The sequence below is a fragment of the Macrosteles quadrilineatus genome, unplaced genomic scaffold (genome assembly GCF_028750875.1).
Source record: "Macrosteles quadrilineatus isolate MER2022 unplaced genomic scaffold, UCM_ALF_1.0 Scaffold_3__2_contigs__length_128488019, whole genome shotgun sequence".
Classification (NCBI taxonomy): domain Eukaryota; kingdom Metazoa; phylum Arthropoda; class Insecta; order Hemiptera; family Cicadellidae; genus Macrosteles; species Macrosteles quadrilineatus.
In genome coordinates this window covers 13,307,659-13,328,874 of record NW_026542596.1, presented here as the reverse complement: position 1 = coordinate 13,328,874, position 21,216 = coordinate 13,307,659, and the positions used below count along the sequence as shown (strand labels likewise).

Sequence of the window (21,216 nt, the reverse complement as noted above, 5' to 3'; positions counted from 1 at the left end):
CAGGTATTAACCACAGGCGGTCACAGCGTGATCGTTTAAATGACTCGTAGTCATGGCACGATGGTCGAAAAGACTCCAAGTCACAACAAGATCGTCGAAATGACTCACGGTCACGGCACGATCGTCGAAATGACTTCGCCTAATGCGTTTACAGAACTATTGTGAACATATCTCGCGGTCACTGTCACTCGCGAAGCGGCAAAATCGCCAACGATTGAATCAAATCCCATTCTTAAAAAATTCCCGAATTAAATGTAATCCCGTCCCGAAAATCGGGACCCGGCCATCTCTATTATTTGTCCAAATGTTAATAATATGGGATGAAATAAAAAATTTTCCAAATTGAATCAACATACCGTATATAAAAAAGCAAACCACAACAGTTTTCTTTTTCTACATATAAGAATAACATGAGAGTCTTAAATACCTATATAGTTTTTTGAATTTTCTTCCCATAGTCTTTAATTTTACTACACTTCTTACAAAATGGTTTGTTTTTTTAAATCTACACAATGGTTGTATTGAAAAATGGCCATTTCCATGTTTTAAGGGTAAAAATTTGAAAAAAAAAACAATGTTTTAGTATTTCAAAACCTTATAATGTTCCTGTGGCGATCTCACTGGTTCGCGAACTCATTCAAGTCCATCCCGCCCTACACATTCAAGCCAAATTTAATCAAAATCGGACCAAGATTACTCGTGTTATTGGGTTCTTTGATATACAGGATGTCCGGAAATTATTGTGAAATATTTTACTGCATGATTGTTGAGGTAAAAATAAGAAAAAAATTTGATACAAACATATGTCCTAAACTGCTTGGTTTTCCGTCTGTGGGTTTGTTTTTGTTTTTACATAATTTATCATATCTTGCTATTACTAACCTGCTGAGGAACTAAATTCAAACTTGGTATGTGCATGTGGAATAACAAGATCTATTTCGGTACTTAGTATCAAGTTTCTACTTTGTACCATTTGAAAATGGCAACTGTTTTTTGTTTCTAAGGCTAAATATCTTAAAAACCATAAATAAATAAAAATTTACAAGGGACTCATTCTATGTGTGAAAAATGAATAGGGTGTCACTAATTTAGTCAGTAATCTAATTTTGAATTTGGCTTCTTGGCAGGATTTGTTAACTATTTGCAAACAATAAGATATTCATAAGTAGTTGTGTAACTCAATACTATCATTGACAAATTGTAATCATGTACTTATTTGGCTTGTTGGTAGATGGCTTGTTGGGCAAGATGGTTCCAGTGGCCAGAAACATGAATTTTAATCCGATTAATTGTTTTAATAAAATTTTTTAATTTCATGTTGTTTTACAGAATTTGATTCGTCTGATTTTGAAAAAGTGCCAACCAAGAATGATGGAAGATATTTATGAAGTGGCAAAGTATGCCAGGGAAGATGTTAGTGACATCTATGATATCGTTCTGAATAGTTTGGTTGAAAAAGGGTGAGTTGCCTTAATATACAGTACTGAATATAAATTATATGTATTTTTTTTACTAGTCCTCCTGTACTTACATGTCAATGTCTTTTTTAAGAAAACACTTTTTTTATGTTTGAACAACTCATTCTATGTGTGAAAAATGAATAGGGTGTCACTAATTTAGTCAGTAATCTAATTTTGAATTTGGCTTCTTGGCAGGATTTGTTAACTATTTGCAAACAATAAGATATTCATAAGTAGTTGTGTAACTCAATACTATCATTGACAAATTGTAATCATGTACTTATTTGGCTTGTTGGTAGTGAGAGCAAGATGGTAGAAGAGCTTCTGAATACACTAGAGGAGACTCTGCCAGCTGAATGTGTGACCAGACTATTGTTCAACATTCACAGACGCATCTCTCACCTGTCCTGGGAGAAACTTCCTAACTTCTTTACCATCATATCTAAACTTGACAGCCAGAGAGACCAAAGGTTCCTTGCCAATTTAAAGACAAAACACAAACTCAAGGTTGGTTTTTTATTTGGATATTCGTAGATTTTACCAGTTAATCCCATTTGAGAATACTCAACGGATTAAACGGTGTTGTTGTACGAAACTTAGCTGTAATGTGTGAAGTGATTTTGTATAGGGATGTTGGATGTGTCGATTCTCAATACCATTTCTCGATACCATCGAATATTGGACATTAGTATTGGTATCGAGAATAAATTGCCAATGTTGATGCCAAGACCGATACCTAAAACATGTGTGAAGATCAATAAATTTTCGCTTTTACCGCAATTGCAGATTATAACGATGATGCTCCTGTGACTGCAGGAGACGATGATGATGTTCTTGATCATGGGAGATGTTCACGTTTTTGCCGCTATTGCGGATTATGACGATGGGATTCCCGTGACTGGGGGAGACAATGATGATGTCTACATGGCCATTGGAGATGTTTGCTTTTGTCGCGATTGTGGATGGCGACGATGACGTTTCTGTGGCCACAGGAGGCAATGATAATATCTACAGAACCGTGGGAGATGTTCAATATTTTCATGTATCCGTTAATGCTTAGCAAAATACCAAATTTCCTAGCGATTAGGGAAGACAATTAAGATGTTCCCACGACCGCGGGAGACATTATCACCTCGAGCATCAGCCTCTAGTTATAATAAAATTTTGTTTTGATAATTGTTTAAAAGGGTTAACATTTGAGTTGGCTGGATAAATTTTGCATTGCTGCTCCAAAACAAAAAACAAAAAAAAAAAAACTGTCAAAAACACACTATTACTTTGTGAAAGGATAAAAAGACTGGGTTCGATCTAATACGAGGGTCTTTTTTTTAAGTAAGGCCTGATTTTGCATAAAGCTCTGTAGTTCGCGCAACAAGGCTCGTCGCCTCTTACTGTCATCAGCTGTGAACAAAATGGATCCGCTTGTAGCTTTTTTTTATAATTGAATCTCCCACTGCATGCGAGATATGGTCAGTGTTAGGGTTTTTGACCACAAAAAACATGTCTGATACCAACATTTATCGCCAGATGACTGAAGGTTATGGCCCTAATGGATTGAGTGAGGGTAAAGTAAAGAAATGGAATAGAAAGTTTTTAAATGACTGTGAAAATGTCCATTTCGGAAGGAGTTGTGTTTTTGATGGGAACCCAGACTTCTCACAGAAAACCACAAAAGAAAAAGGTTTTCAAATCAAATCAAATCAGTGTATTTCCACGTATACAAACTACAAAATAACTTTTTTTCAAAAAATAAAATACAAATATAATCTGAAGCATTACATCATAGCCTTTTTACACTCCCTAACCAGTTTCTTCACTTTACCTTCACTCATAACACTGGGCCCTAACATTCAGTCATCTGGCAATGCATTTCGGGATCAGATATGTTTCTTGTGGTAAAAAAAAAATTTACTGACCTTATCTTGCATGCAGCAGGTGATTCAATAATTTAAATTTTCTTTAAAAACACAGCAAAGCGTACATCTTAGCTACGGACGACGATGACGTTTTCATGACCGCGGGACACAACGATGATGTATAAACGGCCTGGGGAAATGTTAATGATTTTGCCGAAATCACAGAAGACGACGATGACGTTTCAGGAGACGTCCGCGGGAGACGACGATGATGTCTACACGCACATGAGAAATGTTCATGATTTTGCCACGATCGTGGACAACGACGATGACTGTTTCCGTGTCCGCAGGAGATGACGGTGATATCTACACAGCCGCGGGAAATGCTCATTCTTTTGCCACGATCGCGGACAACGACAATGACGTTTCCGTGTCCGCAGGAGATGACGGTGATATCTACACAGCCGCGGGAAATGCTCTTGCTTTTACGACGATCACGGACAACGACGATGACGTTTCCGTGACTGCGGGAAACGACGACAATGTCTAAACTGCCACGGGAAATGTTCAAAATTTTAGAAAATATTTAGAAAATTTGGTTAAACTATTTATAAAAATTGGTATCGGTGAAGAAACGAGAATTGATACATTTTGGTATCGACACTCACTATTTGTTGAAAAAAAATAGTTTTTAAGAATCAATTTGTAATAACGATCAATCAATCAATCAATCAATCAATCAAATCTTTATTCAATATTAGTACTCTGTACATAGAATGGTGTCAATATTAATGAATACTAAGATACATTATAACTAAGATTGGTTAATACTAAGGCTGTCAAAACAAAAGATATAGTTATATGCATGAAAAGAAAAACAGAACTAAAAACTTTCTTTACACATCATTTTTACATGGGAATTCGGAGAAAGAATATAATGTTAAATCAATAAGATATTTTTTTAGTTGATTTTTGAATTTATTAATATTTTTCTCACATTTAATGGATTTTGGTAACATATTATAAAATTTTGACCCCATATACATTGGCTTTTTTTCCATAAAATCCAAGTTTATGTTTGTCAATGCCAATTCTATTCCTGAATCTTGTATTATAATTATGAGTATCTCCAACAAAATGAAGTTGGTCTTGACGGTTTTTCACAGAAATTATAGTTTCATAAATGTACATTGCATATACAGTCATGATACCAATTTTAGAAAAAAAGAGTTTTACCGATTCATTATAATTTAATCTTAATATAATCTGAATTGATTGTTCCTGAATTTTTAGTATTTTGTTCAAATTTTGAATGGAAGTTGCCCCATATAATGAAAGACCAAAGGCAATATTTGAATGAATATAGGCGAAATACACTATTTTCAGAGTCTCTGTTGAACAAATTTTTGAGAGCCTCCTTAGTGCATATACCCCAGAGTTGATCCAAAGGTATTGCAATCTGAAAAATGCTCACTACGTCTTCAATATAAATCTCCATTCAGAATAGGAAAATAAATTAAATCCCCAATTTATAAATACCTAAACCTTTCCAGGCTCCAAGACTAAAGGCTCCAGTGTTAACTTCCTTCAGTGAAACCATTTCTCCAACAATCCCCACATTGCCTCCTCTCATAAACTGTCTCTCGTCGAATACACTGCCTACCTAGACTGTCCGTCTAGGAGGTGTGCATTCTGTGTGCGCTGCTATGTTCCTTCTGTAGGCCAGCCCAAGTTATTTTTTAACAACACTTGCATCCTATTAGCTCAACATTGCCAAACTTTCTCTATACAAAGCGAAGCACTCTTCTATTACACCTTAATAACAAAATACTTTTGAAAAAAGTGTATATTTAGTGTTAAGAAATTACAAGGTGTTAACTAATTTTGATTGGTGAAACATTAGAAAAAAGACACTTTTGTAAAGAAAATAAATTTTTTTTACAATTAGATTGAAGTAACTTTTTTCTACAGATGGAGTTTGATATCACGAGCAAAGGTGAACTCACAACTTTGAAAGAGAGACAAACCATTCTTCGAGACTATGCAGAGAAAGTAGCTAAAGGTGAGGCAAATATTTGTCTTGAAAATATATATAATATAACTTTTGTAGCCAAGGTACATTTTGATTAGGATAAGGTTGTTTAGTCCTTAAAACTTAAGATTGAGTACATGTAAGTTTTAAAGACATGTTTCATATGTGTGGTCCTGGCAGTGAAACAGATTTTGATTATGCTCAGTGTTTAATGTTCCTTTTTTTTCTTTATAAGTCTCCTTTATTTAATAAGATTCAATTTTATCTATGTTTGTGATTTTAAAAACTCTTATAACTCTTATATCTAATAAATTATGATTTATGATTTATGCTACTCTATGTTATCCTAATAATAAATTAGTACTGATCATTTGTTTAATTTTCAAATGTTAATATATAGATAGTTGTGTTTATGTTAATAAATGGTATTGTTTGATATTTTACAGAGCTGATTTCGGCCACTGACGGTATTTCTACTACTTCCCCCTTGAGGAGAATGGGAAGGTTGGCGTACCTACTTTCTCTGCCTGTGGAGAATGCCATTCTTGATTTAGCCTTGTGTTGCCTCTCCAACGATCTTCCTCTGGAAACTACACTCATCGTCGCAGGGTTTGCCACTTTATTATTTTATTACTCTTACTCTATAAAGTTTGATCTCGGGGGAACCTATCCTCTCTGCATTTTTATAATGATAAGTCCATTTAAAAATTACAGATATTCCAAATTGCAAATATTCCAAAGTGAAAACGTAAAGAGTGACAGTTTATGATTCAAGTGTTCAGTTGATAAACTTGTTGTTATCCTTGACAACTTTTTAAGCTGTATAACTGAATATAGGTCGGCCGGTTAAAAAACGACCTGCACAAATTTTTTAGCGCATGTAGGGGAGGTAACGGCGAGGGAGGGTATGTTCCCCCTCTCTGCCAATGGCCGTTTTCACACTGCACGACACGACACCGGCACGACACCGACACGGCGCCGCCCCGGTGTCGTGGGAGTTGGAATCCTGTGTTACCAAATGGAACTGCTTACACAATGATATAATAACATTTCATAATGCTCAAATATTTATGCGATTTTGGCTATACAATATTTTTTTCAGGACCTATTTTTCTCAAGTTATGAAGAACGTAATTGTTTATATTTTGATCAGCTGTATAATTTAATTGCTGATAATATTTAAGGTGTTCGGGTAGGGTGGGGGTGGGGCGGCAGCGGAGTGGGGAAGAGCAATCGTCTGTCTCACTCCCACAGCTCGGTATCTCTCTCTCGCACCAATGCTACGAGGAGGTCGTTTTCTAACCGGCCGACCTATAGTTATGTTGCTCAACTAATCTGAAATTTCCCAGTAGGTTTTTGATGGTTCAAAATCTTAACACAGCTGGTCTTGGTGAAAGGGCTTATAATTAGGCCTAAAGAATCTGGCTAAAGAAACAGCTGATGTTATTCAGTGTCAGTACACAGGTCATCTAACTGTGTCCCAAACTCACTCTGAACCCTTATTTGAAGCTAAAAATATGCACCATAGTGTGCATTTAAAGTATAAATAGATTGAACTCCCTTATTAAATCTAAAGTCATACTGAGCTTTAATATATGATCTATTTTCACACAAACTGATTGGAGTAGCCTAAATTGATCTTGTGTAAGGCTCGTGGTTCAATGGTTAGAATTTTCATTCCACTTGCAATACACTGTAATTGCAAGATTCAATAGCAGAATTTACACTATTACAATTACTAATAAAAATTTAAAAAGACAAATAATAATTTAAAAAAGTAAAATTAGGCAATCAATAATGTACAGTAGAAATCCAATTATCTGAATCAATGGGAACCGTACCATATTCTGATGATCAAACATTCATATAGTTGGATTTTTACTGAAATTTTGAGTATGTTTTTCATAGAAATTGGGACAAGTCAAGCTGGTTTTTACTTTTTTAGGCTTTCTTTAGGGTTTTATCACAGTATACGTTTGCAAGAATTTTGCGGCAAAAAAACAACGCTTGTGCCGCAATAGCAGAAGGCGATTATAATTTTCTGTGACCATGAGACGCTGATAATGTCTACACGACTACAGAAGTTGGTCAAGATTTAGTCACAATCACATGAGACAATGATGATGTTTCCGTGACTGCAGGAAATGATGATTTCCACTCAACCACAGCAGATGTTCAGAATTTCGCCACAATCATGGCTTCTGCCTTGTTTAGTAAAGATTGTATTACTAGTTTTAGGTTTGTTAAAATTCTTCCATTAAACTATTCAGATTGGAAGCTATTTGGATTTGAGTTTGGATAGTTTAAGTTGTACTTTACTTTATTTTTTCTCCAATTATCAAGTTGTTTTTTATGACAGGAAAGTAGAAGACTTGGATGGCAAGCCACAATATTTGTACAACAAGTTAGCTCATCTGATGGGACTATTGATTGCTCACTACAAGCCAGCTGAGAGTCCGGGGAGTTTGGTAGAACTGTTCACTGAGGTCTCCAACAAGCTGGCTCTGCTCTGTCTCACACACACGGACTGTTGTGAGTATACACGTAGATAAATTCACATCCTTTGATAAATACAGATACTTGTAATGATCTACTCTCTCCAACTGTAAACAATAACAGGTACAGTTACCTGGATCTCCCCAAACCATGACTATGATAATGTCTAGACGGCCGAAAAATAATAATGAATTTACCACGATTGTGCAAGAAGACGATGATGTTTCCATGACCGCAGGGAAGTCGATGATGAGGTTCACACGGCCAAGGGAGATGGTCTAAATCTAAATCAGAGTTTTGTTGCGATTGCGGAAGACGATGGTAATGGCCATACGACCGCAGGAAATGTTCATGATTTTGCCTTAATCGCGCAAAACGATGGTGTTACGTGACCGCGGTGAATTCGATGACGATGGCTTCACAGTTGCGGAATATGATTAGAATTTTGCCGCGATCGCGGAATATGATGATATTGTCCACATAACCGTGAGATGATTTTGCCACAATTGCGGATACGATGATGATGTCAAAACGACCGCAGGAGATAACATTTGATTTTTGTTTCTTTTGTCCTTAGATCTTCATTTACGTTTAATATGATAGTTTTTAGAAGGGGGTATACTTATATTGGCTGGATAAAATTTTGTATTGCTGCATTAATTTTTTCTTTACTTGAAAAACCAATTAAAAAAAAAATATATTTCATGGAAGGACATTAAGACAAGAGTTGGAGTAGTGTAACCAATCCATGCAGAAAATCTGCTTGAAGATTAAACTATATCGAAATGGTATTGGTATTTATTGGTATCGAGAAGCGATTTTATAGGTATCCGTATCGGTATCGAGAATTGATAAATTTGGGTATCGACACATCACTAATTCGAAAGATACTCTTTTGTTCACAGAGTCATAACTAAATTCGCCACAGTGCACGGCAACACTTCAAATTTAGGCGACATTTGTGGTGTCGCTAAATTTACCCCTGTTTTTGGAGATATTGCTAGTTTTGTCATTGTTCACAGTATCATAAATTGATTATAGGAAATTTCAGGCAATATCCTTAACATCACCAACGTATGTGGTAGCATCAAAAGCCTTGCTGACGTTCTACTAGTGTCTTCAATGTTCATGGTGTTATTGCTAACATTGCCAACAACACATTGATATTGCTAACTTTCTGCAATATTGCCAGCTTCGGTGAAGTTCGTGGAACTATTGCTAGCTCCTTCGTCGTTCCCGTAATATTGCCAGTTTTTCCAACATTTGTGGCGTTATTGTGAGCTTGTTCGATATTTGTCGTGACGTCGTTCCAAATAGCAGGTACCACTCTACGGTATTGAGATTTAACTAGTTCACATAACTTTACATTGACAATCTGTTACAGCTGAACTGGATGGTGTGCTGAGATGGGTCAGCCTGGTTGCTAAAGGAAGTGGTCTGTCCAAGCCAGTGATGAAGTCTTTATACGGAGATCCGACACCAACCCCTGCTACTGCTGTGCTGCTTCATTCCTCCATACAAAACATCTTGCACTACTACGCCAGCACCTGCAGTACGTTCTTAGTACTGTACTCACATTGCATTGGGTTTAAATAGTGGCTGAAGAGTGAATAATTTGATTTTATACTTGGTCACTTTATGCTCCTGATTCAGGTTTTTGCCCAAAAACTTTATGAGAATTGGAATATACGAGGGTCGTCCCAAAAGTAAGTTACACTTTTCTATAAAATCTGTGCGGTATGAGGGAGAAGTCTGGGAGTAGCAGGGAATTAGCGTCTGGGTGTTGTGGCAGCACTGCAACGTGCCCAAGGCTGGGCGTGGCTCGCTACGCCAGTCAGGCGCTAGCCGTCACGGAGTTACCACTGGTTCCTGCCGCCGATTGTGAAGTGGGTGCTGTCATTCGTTTTTTGACCACTAAAAATAAAAATGCGACTGAGATTCATGGCAAACTTTGTAGTGTGTACGGTGATGACGTTATGTCTAGGCCTATGGTTCATCGTTGGCGCCAATCATTCATTGATGGACGGACAACGACACATGATGAACAAAGAAGTGGCCGACCTTCAACTTCCCAAGTTGCGAGCATTGCCGAAGACGTCAGAAGGGTCATTGACACTGATCGCCGCCTTACACTTGATGACATCCTTACCTACTGAACTGCCTCCAAATGTTGAAATAAGCCGTACTTCACTTCATCGAATAATTACTGAAGATCTAAGCCTCTCAAAAGTCTGCGCAAGATGGGTTCCACGCTTGCTCACAGAACAACTCAAGGAGCAGAGAGTTGATGCAGCATTGCAATTTCAGCAATTTTTCGATGATGAAGGGGATGGTTTATTTGACCGAATAGTGACCGGAAATGAAACATGGATTCATCATTGGACTCCCGAAACAAAAAAAACAGAGCATGGTGTGGAAAGCAAAAGATGAGGCTGCACCAAAAAAAGCAAAAGGATAGTTTTGTTTATGAAAGGCTCTAGGCCAGGATTTTAAATTGTAGAAAAAGGAGGATAGCAGCTAGCTTATCTTGAAAGTGTGGGTAGGCCATATACTTGTTCCATGGCCTACCCACACTTTCAAGGTAAGCTAGCTGCTATCCTCCTTTTTCTACAATCAAAAAAAGCAAAAGTCGTGCAATCTGCAGGAAAAGTTATGGCAACCGTCTTTTGGGATTCAAAGGGTATGTTACTGATTGACTACCTGCCTCATGGGACCACAATTACCGCAGAACGTTATTGTGAGGTGTTAAAAAACCTACGAAGGGCAATACAGAACAAAAGAAGAGGGAAGTTGACAAAAAAAGTTTTTTTGTTCCACGACAACGCTCGCCCACATGCTACCAGACGAACACAAGACCTGCTTGAAAAGTTTTGGTGGGATGTTTTTGGACATCCGCCTTATTCCCCTGACCTCGCACCAAGCGACTATCATCTCTTTCCACAGCTGAAGCAACATCTTAGGGGAAAACGCTTTGCAAACAACGAAGATCTAAAGCAAGAAGTTGAAAGTTGGCTAAACAGTATGGCGGCAGATTGGCATGAAGCTGGTTTAAAAAACTTTGGCCAAGGTACCAAAAATGCATTGAAAACCAAGGCAACTATGTAGAAAAATAGGTTTTGAGTGTAGCTTTAAAAATATATCCTTTACAAAGTTTTTCTGGAGTTTTTTATTACCGTTTTAAAAGAGTGTAATTTACTTTTGGAACAACCCTCGTACATACTTTTGACTTTCTTCTGACTATTGCTTATAGCATAACCAAACTGTTAAATACTCTGATTAGGATAAAAAAAATTCTAATATTTCAGTTAAATTGTTAACCATATCTGTAGGAGGAAATGCAAAGCAATTTCATTCACAGATGTTAAACATTAACATTTTTTACTTTACAGAGAATAATAAGATACCTGTCAGTGAAAGTGTTACTGCTTCTGTGTCTGCTGGTTTAGAACTTACTTTTGAGGTAATTATTTTTGTAATACTTTATTCTTTACTTATGAACAGAGCAAAACTGTTTCATGGAAAATGAAATAATATGTTAACCGAGAGGCATATTTTGTGGCTATAGACATAGACATACCTTATTTGTGCAAAACATTCCATACATGTCATCAAATTTAGAATAGGTGCATTGTAAAAATTAAATCCATACATAAAATATTCAACATATAACATTAAAACTTAACTTAAAATTAAACACTTAAAATGAAAAAATAAAAAAAATTTCTAAATTGTAGTTTTGTAAAAATCTTCAATTAAGTAAAAAGCCTTGTCAATAAGTAAATTATCTATTGTCTCTTTAAAATTTGGTTTTGCTTAATGACTTATAGCATGGCGGAAGCACATTGTACAATCTCAGCCCAGCATACAATGGAGATTTTTCATATAGGGTCAAACGGTGTCTGGGGAGTCTAAATATATTTTCATTTTGGGTTTCATACCTGTGATTAAAATGTATTGTTTCTGGTAGCTCATTTTTAACTGAATGTATGTAATTTAATAATTCTAGAATATACAACCCCGTTAATGTCTGAATTCTCAAATTTTGAAAATGTTTCTCATGTATATTCGTCATTGCACATCCTTCACGGTTCTTATTACTGTCTGTAATCTATATGTATCTTGGTGAAGTAGAGATGCCTTTGGAATGTAATCAGATATAAATTTGGTTCACTGTTAACAAAATTGTCATATTCATACTAGCAGCCAGCGTCACTTCGTGACTTCAAAATCCATGATATTATCAGAATTGATTTACAATTTTCTATTGCTCTGAGTTAAGTTAAATGTTATATATTTTTTTACTCGATAATCATTAACTTCACTGGCTTGTAATTTTTTAAGCCAAATATAATCATGACTTTTTAATTATTTTTTCCAAATACTAATGAACATACTGGTACTATGAAAACACAAAATCTAACACAAGTCATTTATTTTCTTCTTTACATTTTAAACAAATAACATTACAATATTAATATTTACTTGAATTTGCTAAAACATCGATAAAATATACTATGAAAACACAAAATATAACACAAGTAATTTCTTCTTTGCATTTTATACAAATACAAATAACATTACAATTTTTTACTTGAATTCATTAAATCATCACCAACTGTAAAGATAACCCCTTTTACGTATGGATGTAAACAAAATTGTATCATGGCCATCTGTTTTGATGTAAACAAATTTAAAAATGAAAAAGTTCATATGATTGACAACAGAATTCAGCACAAACTCTGAAATGTTAAAAGCCTATAGGACGGAAGGCTTTCACAGGATATCATCCAAACTCGCAAAAGGCACATCTAGAGGATAAGAGCTTTAAATTGATACCCAATATGCCTATAAAAATAAAAATAAATATTTAGGGATTGATTAGCTAAATACATAAATCCAACAAATTCTTTGAATCCTATATTTGTTGTGAAGTCTTGTTAGGAAACTCTTTATTTACTAACCAGACTTAGGAAACAGATGTTTCGATAAAAATATATATTTCTTTTTCATTTTGGCTTTGCTCTGGAAGTAAAGTCCTGCAGTCTTTGGTTTACCATGAATAAATATTTCAAACTATGTCCATATGTTTAGTTGCAAATTGCAAACAAAGTGAATTGAGTTTGATTCAATGTGGACCAATAGCGCCACTTAAGTGATGTCTTTTCTTAATATACTGAGACATATTTTCACATATACGTGAAAATACTTTTAATTTGACACCTCAAACGTTAAAATCCGTCCAGCCGTTATTGAGTTATGACTGTGACAAGAAAACTGCTTGCGTATGAATATATAGGTACTTGAACCTGAGCATATATACTTTATCTTTATACTTTATATTTAATTTCTCCATTAGTGTAAGGAAGGTGTAGAGTAGTTGAGTATTTGTTATAGGAGGGGGAAATTTGTGAAGAGGAAGTGTTTGGCAATGTTGAGCAAGTAGGTAAAACGATGATGCTTTAAGTAGGTCTGTACTTCATCTAAATGGCAGTTGGTGAGTATAGTAGTGTGGGATCTAGGATCCTTGGTAGGCAGGTTTCTCATCTTAGGGCGCTCCAGCTGCCAAAGGCCAAAATAACCTCTAAGCTTTTAAAATTCCCGATTTTCCCCATTGAGGTTTTAATTAAACGTGAACATAAACATTGTAGGCTACTCAATCTTTTTGTTTTATCATTCTTTGTATAATTTTGGGTTGAGAATAAAGTTGTTTTTGTTAGATATTTTATATTTTAACTAGTGAGCTGTGTCATCCAAAGTAATTGCAGGTAAAACTCCAGTTCGCCCTGACTTCACTTTTATTTCACAGCTATGCAATGGTAGGATGCGGAGACATTTAACTTTTATGTTACAGCCGAGAGAGATGGTGCACATGTGGCAAAGGTTGCGCGAGTCCCAACATGACTTGTTGTGTATCCGTCTCATCTGTGAATACTGCTGGTCCCAGACATCGGTCAACCCCAAGTTCCAAGTAAGTTATCAAGTAGTGATTGTCGAATCCAAGATTGTTGAAATTGTTGAATTTCTAATTGTGAATCTTTAATACTGTTGTTTAAATCTCTTGTCCATTTTTTTTTAAATGTGCAATTAAGAATATTCTTTGTTTTAAGTTTGTTTTTTTTTTTTTTTTTGTGATGTTGGGTTTACATTATTTTAGGGATTTTCGGGAACATTTTCCATTAGGATTATGTTAAAGAATAATCCTATAAATTAATTAGTTAAAGAAAGTTGACAACGTTTTGGATCTGGAATCTGTCCCTGTCCTCAGATGATAAAGTATAACAAGATTTGCAAAAATTTCTGTAATAATCCCTTTAATAACAATATAGTGTTAGGGTGATGTACAAACTTATACAAGAAATCTTTTATTACTAGTGTACCTGTTGCTCGAAATCGAGCAATTGTCAAGTACCGGTATTATACAGAAGTTATTTTAAAACTACAGTAATAACAGTCATAATTTTCGATGAGTTTCAAAAACCGACTAAATGCTTATGTAACTAATTGAAATACTCACGCTATTTAATAGCGCTTTGAAATAATAAACACTTGTAAAAATATTTTAGAATTTTTTGACCCCGCCTTATTTTTTAGTGCTTTCTACAAATGTTCCCCGACTTAAAGCTGTTACCAGTAAAAATTAATTTCTTGCATGTATTTATTTGATCTGACTTTAGGTAGATTTACTTTACCACTGTGACAACATGATGTGTGTATTCTTTTCTTTATGTTTTTTTTAGTGATGGACGAGACTAGATTTTTTACTTCGAGACGAGACGAGATTTTTTAACTTCCGGCGGGACGGGATTTTTTTTCGGGACGAGATTTAATGAAAAGTTATTAACAAAATTATATATACTTTTTAAGTTCAGAAATATTTACAAGTTTTAAAAACTTGACAAAAAAATAGACAAAAATATTTAAAATCTTTTATTAAAAAACATTAATAAAAACATCAGTATAAAAAAAATATTAATCAGGCCTAACTTATTAAAAATAACTCTTCGGCATAGGAAACATGGAGATATCAGTTGGTATATAGTTCAACTTGGAAAAATATCAAAAACAAAGTATTACTAGTTAAGTATCAAGTAAGAATTTTTAAGTCTTGTGTAATTAAGAATGATTTTGGAGTGACTTATTTTGGCAAGTTTACAGTAGTAAAACATGTCTCACATTACTTACTCTAACATAACTTCTTACCATTTGCTATGTAAAAAAAATTATAAAGATTTTAAAGCAATATTTCCCTGTAAAGAATAAATAATGAAATATAAATGTCTTCGCAATTTTTGTTTTATTTTAAAATTTTAAATTTGTTTAAAATTACAAAAAAAATTTTAATTAAATTTTTTTTAAATCTTATCTCGAAAATATCCTGTTAGTATTTCAATCCCGCCCAAAGCTTCGAGATAAATAAAATCTCGAAAAAATCTCAAAGTTTTAGGTCTTGTCCATCACCAGTTTTTTTTTCTTCCAAAATAAGTTGCTTAGCATAACTGGCAAAAATGATTCATCTCCCCAAGTGATTGTGTACATGGATTCCTTACTGTGAGACCAGGCCTCTCCCCTACTCTTCTCATATAAGATTTCCTATTAATTGTCTCCTCCTCCTGTTTTCAATATTTCTCCTTTAAACTCAAGAAATTGTCTGTTCTTCCAACAAAACTGATTGACTGTTTAGATTTGTCTATTACCTCCTAAATATTACAAACATCAATATTTACTCCCAATAAGCTGGTGAGTTTCTTTTTATATACAGCTGTTTTTGTTTTTAAATTTGTTTTCAATGTAATTCTTATGGGGAAAATGCGACCTTTGAGAGTGTCTCGTGCCCTTAAGGGTAAGAGTTTTTAAATTCTAAAACCTTTATGCAAAACTACAAATTGAGACTAATTATTTGACACCTGAAATCAGTCCAAAAATAACGGAGGAGTTTTGTTCACAAAAAACAGCCCTCACGTATTAATATAAGAGATTTACTTTGTTTTAAATGTTACTAGCAGTTGGCCCGTACTACATACGGAAATCAAGTAGTCGATTGAAACTTAATATAAATAAGAGCAGCTAGTTTACACGCATAAAGAAAAATTCTAGGCTTGTTTTTAAAAAAACTTTCTAGATATTTAAAATAACTTACTATAATTTTGTTTGTTTTCTAGGACCATGTAGTGGAAAAGTTCCTCATCCAATGTGTTAAAGAGTTGTTGAGAAAACTTTTCAGGATGAGAAATTTTGATGTGGATCTTGCTCTCTTGCTGGTACAGTTTTTTGGAAAAGAAGAGGCAATGGAATTTCTTGTGGAGGAAGCTCGAAGGTAAATTTTTATAAAAAAGGAAAAACGCAAGATAGAATAATATAGTGTGTATAAAAGAAGTACTAACATAACATAGTACAAAAGTGTTTTGTTAAGTAAATTAGTAATCGATATTGAGGTTGTTTTGATAGGAATAGTCGTTTTATAGAGGTTAATTTAACATTATGCGTTAAGACATCTTCAAAGGTATTTGAGTGTGTCCAAGTGCTCTCGTAATTGAAATTGACCTATTATTAAGGATCGTGCAAACAAGGCTTAGATATAATTTTTTAATGATTAGGCCAACAACAAAATGACAAGTGAGGACCACAACACATCAATGCGTCCAGTGGGAGTCTTAAATAACAAATAAATAAATAACTTAAGTTATGGTGATTATGGAAGTTTATATTTATACAAATGCTTGTGACAGTGTGGGTTTTAACTACCAGCGGCTCAGCGCCATATCCCAACTAGCTCTCATGTTCAGCTCCGTCAACAAGATGGACAACAGATACATTAAGAGCTTCCTCAAGTACCACATCTCCTGCAAGTGGGCCAAGAAACTCAACGAGCTCGGCCTCCCTTATAAAGGTACTAAGACCTACTAAACTGGACTCAGTTCAGTAGCTTACCTGAGCAAGTCCAAGGATTTTGTTTCAATCTACTCTTCAAAGAAGTCCTTTTTTAGGACTTAATATCATTGTTATGTTTTTTACTTTTGTAAGCTAGCAGAAATCTACAGCTTTAAAAAAACTCCCACCCTTATATGTAGTCTTTTTTCAGTTCCAAAGACCGATTTCTGGCCATCAACATAACCAAACTACCGTCACTCACAACTTTTACCAGGGCATAACTGGACGTAAAAGTCTGAAAACTCTGACATTTTGGAAGATAGACTAAGACTATAACAAGTCCTTGAGTGGAAATCTATACGTAAGAAGTTGAGTTAGATACCCATAGTTTCGTAATCAATACATTAACCAATGAGATTAAGTGTTTTTCTTAGTTTAGTTGCAATAAGATAACTTTTTTATTTCCCGTACTAATTTCTTCTATTTCTAGATGCCTTCAAAGATTCAGACACAGAACATAAACAGTTGATCCAGAAGTTGATCTCCCTCCCATCCACCAACATTCTCCTTCTGAAGGAGTTCTGTCTGGATGTCACCTATGATGTGCAAGAGTGTCTGATGATGTATTTGGAGTATCTCGTACTAAACTGGGCGCCGGACATCCAGATATCAGAAGAACCTGCTACAGGGGAGAAAGGTAAATGAGTAAATCACTTTTGTTACCATCATGACTCATGAGACAACATATTGATTTTTAGTTGTGATGTTCGAATCCACTTTCGATATTGCAATTTGACTTTATGTTCTATTGTGGAATCTGGAACATGTTTTGGCGTGTTTTATGTTTGATAATGCTTGAGTGTGTTGAGCTTCTCTATTGATTTAGTGGAAATATAACTGTATTTGCTTTATATTTGGTTGTTGGTAATTTTAATACAATCAGATTACCCACAGAATTTCGACAGTAGACATTTAGGTCCAAGTATAATTTGATGTTTTGCCGACAGTGATGATGGTGAAGAACACTCGAGCAGAGCTACAGCAGCAATGTCGCTCTGTGCTGCATGAGTTGGCGTCCAAGTCTGCGGAGACTGGAACCTTGCATTGGAGTGAGGCCATTCAGAGCACATTGTACAACCTGTGGAACAAGGTTAGTAACACAGCGTATTTATCAGAAATATGTCAATCCATTGATTAATTTTTTGATTGAGCATAGAGGAAATTGTCTCTGGCCATGTCAACTACCTGTGGGTTTATTGGGCTCCCCATTTAGTGCTTTAGAGTCAGTCAAACTTGAGTTTCTTAGTGAACTCTGCAATTGCAGGAAGCAGGTGATTGGAAGAAATCCCGGGACCCGTCCTACCGTCCATGCCTATTATAAATGTAATATAACAACGTTTTCAAATCTTCCCCACCTCAATATCCAATTAAAAAACAGAACCTGTGATTTTTTGTCACATGCCAAGCTCACTTGAAGTTGATTTATTTGATGATACCAACAACAAATACTGTAAATGCTTTTCATTGAAATGGCAACCATACAAATACCGTAAGTATTTTAAGCCAAGTATGAATGGAGATGAGTGTAGGATGAGTGGTGCGATCATGTAGACTTGTTGGTGACTAAGGCCGACATATTCCTTAGACACAGCTGTTAATTAATATCCCATACAGCTAATGGCAACTAAGGGACCTACAGTTTATAGTGGAATCTGAACCACATTTTTGCCTTGGTATTAACGAATTGGTCTAATTATCAGGATAGTACTGCGAATAGTCATAGTACTCACTAGTGTGGATCCAGGGAGTATCGTATCCACAGTGCATGCCTATAAATATCCACAATTCGTGACCTCCTAGTAGCTGGATTACAGGACGTCGCCACCGTCCCAGTATGCTAAAAATGCTGGTCTGTCTGGATGTCGCCTATGATGTGTCTGATGATGTATTTGGAGTATCTCTATGCTAAAAATAAACTAATGAATGCTGCTAAACATTACTTCATTACATTGTTGTTTGCAGTTAGAGGTGTGTAAACAAACAAGTTTTTTTAACAATATCTGCATTAATTGACAGGTGAACTATTATTACTATGAGGTCTACTTTGTGTTGGCTGACATGTACCAGCAAGTCCTGGCTCAGCCTGAAGCTGTCAAACAAATCAACAACTACAAGACCATGCTGGAGTTCCTGCAAAGTTACAAGAGAATTAGGTGAGATTGAGACAAAGATAAAATAGTGACAAGTTTTATAAATAAACTTACAGTTTTTGTCCCACCTTTACATCCATGAGTGCTAGGCTTTAGCCTGAAATAGTTTTTCAAATACTTCAGGCAAGGCTTAAGGTCGTGGCTTTATCACTTGGACGGGTAATTGATATGATTTTAATCTGGGACCGAAGTCCAGCGCTCTACCCGTAGACCAGCTCACTTATTGTAGTTCGAGAGAAAGCTATTAAACCTTAAATAGCAGCATAAATAACCTATTAGAAACAGCAATATTTATTTTAGTTTTTGTTTGTTATTTTTTTATTATCTGTAGTATAACAACTGATGTGAAGTTTATTGTTCAGTTTTTCTTTTTCTTTTTTAACAAGTTTCTAATTTTTTGCACCAGTCAAACTTCTATGGCTGGAAAATATTAAATTGCTACATGTAGTTTATTTTCCAGTCCACCGTCAGGGGATGAACATGACCAATGGTTCCAACTGCATCCGAACACCAACCATCTGCCTCCAATATCAAACTTCAGACTGCCGTTCACACTGCTCTTTGAGAAGAAAAAATCTTGGGATTTCATTAGTAAGTCCTATTTCATCTGTTTGTTTCTTAACAATATAGACGTTTTTTGTCCCTTTCATAGTAGGACAGATGGTTTGTTCTTTTACTCACATCTATATTTAACTGTAATACGTTGTCAATCTGAAAATAAGCACAAGTAGGATTGAATGTAGTATTAACTCTTTGACATAAATTATTGTCTATGTATGGTTATTATTGTGTATTGTATATTTTTTTTTTTTTGTTTTTCTATTTATTTACTTTACAATTGCTGACTTCAAGGGCCTTCCGGAAAATAACAGATGTTTCGCATTAGCTCATAGGTGCTTTCATCACATCTTAGTATCAGAGCGTTCCCACTCTCAGTATACCTCCACAAGTAACGTCAATAAATATCATATCATACCACTAGTACTTTTGTATGCTTCTGTTGAGTGTTAAAATTAAAATTAGTGCTATCATTGCACGTCCCTTCATTTGTGAAGTGGGATCTGTGATCAGATTTTTGTTTGAATAAATTGTACACGCAACTTAAAATTTATTGCCAGGTTTGAGATGTTACTTACTTTACTTTCCGTGTCCGGAAATCAGACTTCGCTTTTCCGAAAATTACCTACCGATATGGCTTTGTCATTCGCTTGTAAAAGATCATCTAATGTGCAAGACTGGTCTAGACGTGGACAGATCAGCAGATGGCCAGGATCCTGAACAGTACCACACGCACACAAGATGTTTTCTTCGTCTGGTAAGAGACACCATTTCTGCATGTTTCACTTGCATTTTGGTACCTCGACCCTGATTCCATTTAGGGTCTTCCACACCATGTAATGCAGGCCTCCACCCGGAGTCAGTTCCTCCCTGGCTGGTATGGGAGGGTTAATCAACGTGGCCTCCCACCTTGCCACCCGATTGCTTGAGAGTGATCCATCCAGGACTCGTGTCTGTGATAAAAAGCTCTTTATGGACCGAAGCCGTCGCTTTGCAGGTTGGTGGCCGTGTAAGGGGTGACGAGGGTCGGTCTCTTGCTTAGTCCTTTCTGCGTCGGCAGCGACATCACGTCGGATTGATGGAGGGGCGATCCCTATGATAGGACAGAGTTTGTGTACTGAGGTTGGTTTCAAACACCCAGTTACAATCCGAGCCATGTCATTGATTGCAATGTCAACCTTTTTTTGCATGTGACGATGCATTCCATACTGGTGCAGCGTACTCCACAGCCGACACACTGAGCGCTAAAGCTGACGTTATGAGGACATTAGGGTTAGCACCCCAGCATCTGCTGGTGAGCTTCCTGATGATATTATTCCTCGCTGAGACTTTACCCCTTGTCGCAATACAATGCGCCTTAAATGTCAGTGTGCGGTCCAGTATGACACCAAGATATTTGGGTGTAGAGCAATGCTAAAGGCGGTCTCCCCGCCACGTCACATTCAACTCACGGCCTGCTTCTGTTAATATAAAATACCCCCGCTTTTATTATATTATAAGCAAGTTTGGTTGGTTGTGTTTGGTGATGACAGTTTGATTTTATAATTAAAAATTGTAAAATTAGTCTTATAATAAAAAAATATAATTTTTCTTAAGTCGACGTGAGGGCCTTTCGCGGCTCGCACAATGCCTGACTCCTTCACAGAAGGGGTTCACATCAACTTCTGAACAGGCGCTTTAGACACGCTAGTCTCGGCGCGCAGTGTCACATTTTGATGTTGCCCCTACTCGGACAG

At 35.8% G+C, this 21,216-nt stretch overlaps 1 protein-coding gene across 1 annotated transcript in view; it reads left to right on the top strand.

Annotated features, from left to right (window-relative positions):
- Nucleotides 1–21,216, top strand: part of LOC128989007 (kinetochore-associated protein 1-like) — an 81,657-nt gene that overhangs the window by 38,737 nt on the left and 21,704 nt on the right. Inside the window, exons 19-32 of the mRNA XM_054410860.1 lie at nt 1,330–1,460; nt 1,760–1,967; nt 5,288–5,378; nt 5,795–5,957; nt 7,708–7,880; nt 9,229–9,396; nt 11,234–11,304; nt 13,696–13,812; nt 16,004–16,158; nt 16,571–16,731; nt 17,203–17,409; nt 17,720–17,862; nt 18,789–18,925; nt 19,383–19,513. Coding sequence (XP_054266835.1) covers nt 1,330–1,460; nt 1,760–1,967; nt 5,288–5,378; nt 5,795–5,957; nt 7,708–7,880; nt 9,229–9,396; nt 11,234–11,304; nt 13,696–13,812; nt 16,004–16,158; nt 16,571–16,731; nt 17,203–17,409; nt 17,720–17,862; nt 18,789–18,925; nt 19,383–19,513 — 2,056 coding nt within the window. The remainder of the gene's footprint in view (nt 1–1,329; nt 1,461–1,759; nt 1,968–5,287; nt 5,379–5,794; nt 5,958–7,707; nt 7,881–9,228; nt 9,397–11,233; nt 11,305–13,695; nt 13,813–16,003; nt 16,159–16,570; nt 16,732–17,202; nt 17,410–17,719; nt 17,863–18,788; nt 18,926–19,382; nt 19,514–21,216) is intronic.